Genomic DNA, 4,472 nt, shown 5'->3' with positions numbered 1-4,472 from the left:
GTATGGGGGAAATTATACAGCGTCATAATCAATGATTGAATCAGAATTTCACTTCAAAATTCAAAATATAAAAACTTAAATACAATTTTTTTTTATAAAACTTCAAATTTTTAATATAAAAAGATAATTTTAACCTTATAAAAATAATTTAACTTTTCATTTAAAGCTAAAACTCCCTCGATTTTTGGTGGGTCCGCGCTTGGCATGAGTTATATTAATAATAAATGAATGGACGATGTATTGTATTTGTGCTTAAACGAATTGGACCATTCAAATTTCATCAATAATGCTAATTGACGTAAACGGAAGTTAGATTTGAGCATGAATGTGGGTCCCACTTAGTCGCACATTAGGTTTGACCAGAGACCAACCGTAACCATGGTTAAATGAACCAATTAATACTATCAGCTTAAATGAAAACCACACGTGTGGGGAGTGGGTGATGGCAAATTTTCGTCAGAATAAAAACAGAGAGAAGAACCCTACGGCCTGTTGGGTATGTCCCTCTGTTTTCTCTCCGTATAAGACCCAGCAAATTCCCAAACAAAACTGAAACAGAATTTGCAGACTCTCTTTCAGTTTTAGCTTTTTCTATATCTATATTTATATATATATATATAACACTGCTACCCGATAAAGAAGATAAAACAGAGTGAAGAAAACATGCCTGCAAGTTTAGACCCTTTGGATGTTGGTGTTCAGATTCCATACCATTTTCGTTGTCCAATCTCCTTAGAGCTTATGCGAGATCCGGTCACCGTCTGTACCGGTCAAACTTACGACCGCCAAAGCATTGAGTCCTGGGTCGCCACCGGCAATACTACTTGTCCGGTGACAAGGGCGCCGCTCAGTGATTTCACTCTTATTCCAAATCATACTCTTCGCCGCCTTATACAGGAGTGGTGTGTTGCGAACCGAGCTTTCGGAGTTGAGCGGATTCCGACGCCGAAACAACCGGCTGATCCATCGTTGGTTCGGTCATTGCTGAATCAGGCGGCGGCTCAGTCGAATCATATGAATTCTAGGGTTGCAGCGTTGAGGAGACTCAGAGGACTAGCTCGTGACTCGGATAAGAACAGGTCTGTTATTTCGGCGAACAACGCACGGGAAATTCTTCTAGCGATTGTATTCTCCCGTATGGATTCGGATTCATCAGAGTTGAATCACGAATCTCTCGCGATTTTATCCATGTTTCCGCTCTCTGAACCGGAATGCGTTTTTGTCGCTTCCGATCCGGAACGAGTTAGTTACCTTGTTGCTATGCTTTTTCATCCTTCCATCGATGTCCGAGTCAACTCAGCTGCTTTGATTGAGATTGTAGTCGCCGGAATGAGATCCCCGGAGCTCCGTGCTCAAATCAGCAATGCGGATGACGTCTTCGAAGGAGTCGTCGGAATTTTGAATTATCCATTGGCGTATCCGAGAGCGTTGAAAGTTGGAATCAAGGCATTATTTGCTTTATGCCTAGTGAAACAACACCGTCAAAGAGCGGTGAGCGCCGGAGCGGTGGAAGCGCTCATCGACAGGCTACAGGATTTTGAGAAATGCGATGCGGAAAGAGCACTCGCCACAATCGAACTCCTCTCCAGAATTCCATCAGGATGCGCAGCGTTAGCATCTCACGCGCTAACGGTGCCTCTGCTGGTTAAAATTATTCTCAAGATATCAGAGCGTGCGACGGAATACGCCGCCGGAGCTCTGCTATCGCTTTGCTCAGCGTCGGAACAAGCTCAGAAAGAGGCGGTCGCCGCCGGCGTGTTGATTCAGCTTCTGCTGTTAGTTCAAAGCGATTGTACAGAACGTGCGAAGCGAAAAGCACAAATGCTTTTGAAGCAGCTTCGCGATTGTTGGCCGGAGGACTCCATCGCCAATACAGATGATTTTGCCTGCAGCGACGTCGTTCCGTTTTGACAACCTCTCTTTTACCACCCCCTAATTTTTGTAATTCGAGGTAAAAAAAAAAAAAGTAAAAAAAGCCAAGTGTCTAAATTTAGTAAATAGATCATTATTCCATGTATGTATTTTTGTACGTAAGATAACCATTTTTTTTTGGGCTGGAAATTTGTTTTTCTTTTTTCCTTTTCCAATTAAAAACAAACTCTTCAGAGTAATTAATCTATAGTTTCTTCTTTATCGGGCTGTTACGTATAAATTCAATAACAATAACATATCAACGAAGAATCTTCGAATCATGAACCTATATAATTCAAAATATTATTTTATTTATTTTTTTGTAATGTTTGATGAGTTGTAATATGAGGTGTTGCTAAGCATGTGTGACACTAATTTGAATGGGATAGTTCAACTTTCTTTTGACCGAAGACTAACTTTGATTAATCAAGATGTGCGTGCAGGCAAATAATTGCTTGATTAAGAAAGAAGTACCAATTATATTGGGTCCTATAAAAACACCATAAGTACGAGGAGTTATTGGGCTGGATCGGACCTTCTTTACTGCATAGCCCGGCCCACTTGTTACTATACTTGAGTCAACAGATGGTGACATTTTTAACTTTGGTCTACTAACAGTAATTGAACATATTAAAATTGTTCTACTTATAGGGATGTCGATAGGCGAAACAGTTTCAAACTGTATAAATTTATGAATATTTTTGTTTTTATTTATGTAAAAGAGATTATAAATATGTTTTATTGAAAAATGTGATATATACGCGGACCTTATTATTATTTTATGCAAATAAAATATTTAAGATAGACCCGTAATTTGTTAGTATGGTAAAGTATGGAGGTAATGTAATGGAATGTGAGATGAATTGGAATCACATGGGGTTTTGGAGTTTTGTGGTTCAAGTGACAAATTAGTGGTCACATGCCCAACCATTTTCTTTTCTACTTTTTATTTTTCCCTATCGTATAGAGATGGACAACATACAAATCTAGATCGTCTTTAGATGTGCACCACACTTCATGCTCTCACTACAAACGCAACGTATATTTTGGTGTACCACTCAAATATGTGTGATACGAATATAATTTCTTACTCTTAGTTAGAGGTTTTAAAGTTAGAGATTTGAGAATAAAAAAGAAGTTTTAGTATCGAATATTTTTATTTTTAATTGATTTTACATGATGTAAATTTATATTAATTATGACTCTCTGTCAGATATTAAAAACTGGATAGATAAATAAACGAAAAGCTATGAGTGCAAAAAGATATCACTCTAGCATGTCATTGATATATCCATCATCTTTAAAAATGTTTTTTTTCATACAAGGAGTTAGACCTTTTGTTTTACAAATTTTTGACTGTATAGAGTTTGGAGTTGGAAATAAAATTTAGATTTTGAGTCTGTGATATGTCGAATAATAACTTATTTACCCCAAAGCTCAAAGGTAAGAGATAAAATTTGGTACGTTGTTGTATTTGTTCTAAATATTTGGGATTATAGTTACAACAATTTAACAACTTGGAGCCTAATTAAGTCAAATTGAAATTATATGAATTGGACCTTTTTGTCAAAACTCTGATATTCTTCCACACTACAGACTAAAGAGAGAGCCACAAACTTGAAAAGGCCCAAATTGTTCCTTATTGGGCTTCATTATACGTGGAAAGAAAGAGGAAAAGCAAGAAAGGAAAAATTGCACGATTAAGCAAATATATTAAGATGCTATAAGTTTTTGCATGATTTTAATTCAATGAATAGGAACAAAAAAAGAGAGGAATAAGGAAGATAGTTCAAGTGAGTTGCTGACTAAAAGAAAGATGATTCTAATAAATTAAAAAGAAACAGAAAGTAAAAGAAATTGTATCTACAAACACTGAATGAAAAACATATGAAGATGAAAGTGATGAATATGGGTTAATGGACCAAGATGATGATGAAGAAATCGAGGCATTTTTATTATTTTATGATTTGTACTTCTATTAATATCTTTCACATTATGTTTTATACGATTCTATGGATTTTGCGATCAATATTCATTGTGGTCTTTATACTTATTAGACCTTATTTGTATATTTTAACAATTACATACAATTACTTTTTTTGTATTTATATATTATCAAAAAATATACGTCCCAATTATTATTTGTATAATTTCAGAATTTATATACATTTATTTATTTATATACATGATGTAACTGCATCTGTTAATGATATTTATATACGTTTGATTTGTATATTTATCAGGTAATTTTTTGACATCGTTCTTTGTTCAGCAGAAGTCATATTTGGTACGAAATTCTAATCACATAAATAATCATGATTTGTGATATTTCTTGCCGTTGTAATAATCGAAATTGCTGCCTCATTGATTAAGTTAAGAGTACAATTTGTATTAAAAAAAATAATTTTAACGATAAATAAAGTAAGTCATAACAACTGAAACTATAGCTACACTATATGATTAGAGAAACTATAGCTAAGAAAGATCATTATATTTCAATTATAATTTATGAAATTTCCTCCATTTAAATGATTTTACCATTGAATCGACACACGGGGGGG

At 35.1% G+C, this 4,472-nt stretch overlaps 1 protein-coding gene across 1 annotated transcript; it reads left to right on the top strand.

Annotated features, from left to right (window-relative positions):
• The first annotated feature begins 420 nt into the window (after positions 1-420).
• Positions 421-2,061, top strand: LOC107010036 (U-box domain-containing protein 26-like). The gene has a single exon (XM_015209313.2). It carries the CDS (start codon positions 664-666, stop codon positions 1,909-1,911), a length of 1,248 nt encoding a protein of 415 aa, XP_015064799.1. The 5' UTR covers positions 421-663; the 3' UTR covers positions 1,912-2,061.
• The last annotated feature ends 2,411 nt before the right edge of the window (positions 2,062-4,472 follow it).

Source organism: Solanum pennellii, chromosome 1 (genome assembly GCF_001406875.1).
Source record: "Solanum pennellii chromosome 1, SPENNV200".
In the NCBI taxonomy this organism is placed as follows: Eukaryota; Viridiplantae; Streptophyta; class Magnoliopsida; order Solanales; family Solanaceae; genus Solanum; species Solanum pennellii.
Note: the sequence above shows the minus strand (reverse complement) of the source record. Positions and strands in the feature narration are given on the sequence as shown.

Bases quoted from the DNA above. Each gene is read 5' to 3' on its own strand.
- LOC107010036 (XM_015209313.2), top strand. From the start codon at position 664: ATGCCTGCAAGTTTAGACCCTTTGGATGTTGGTGTTCAGATTCCATAC.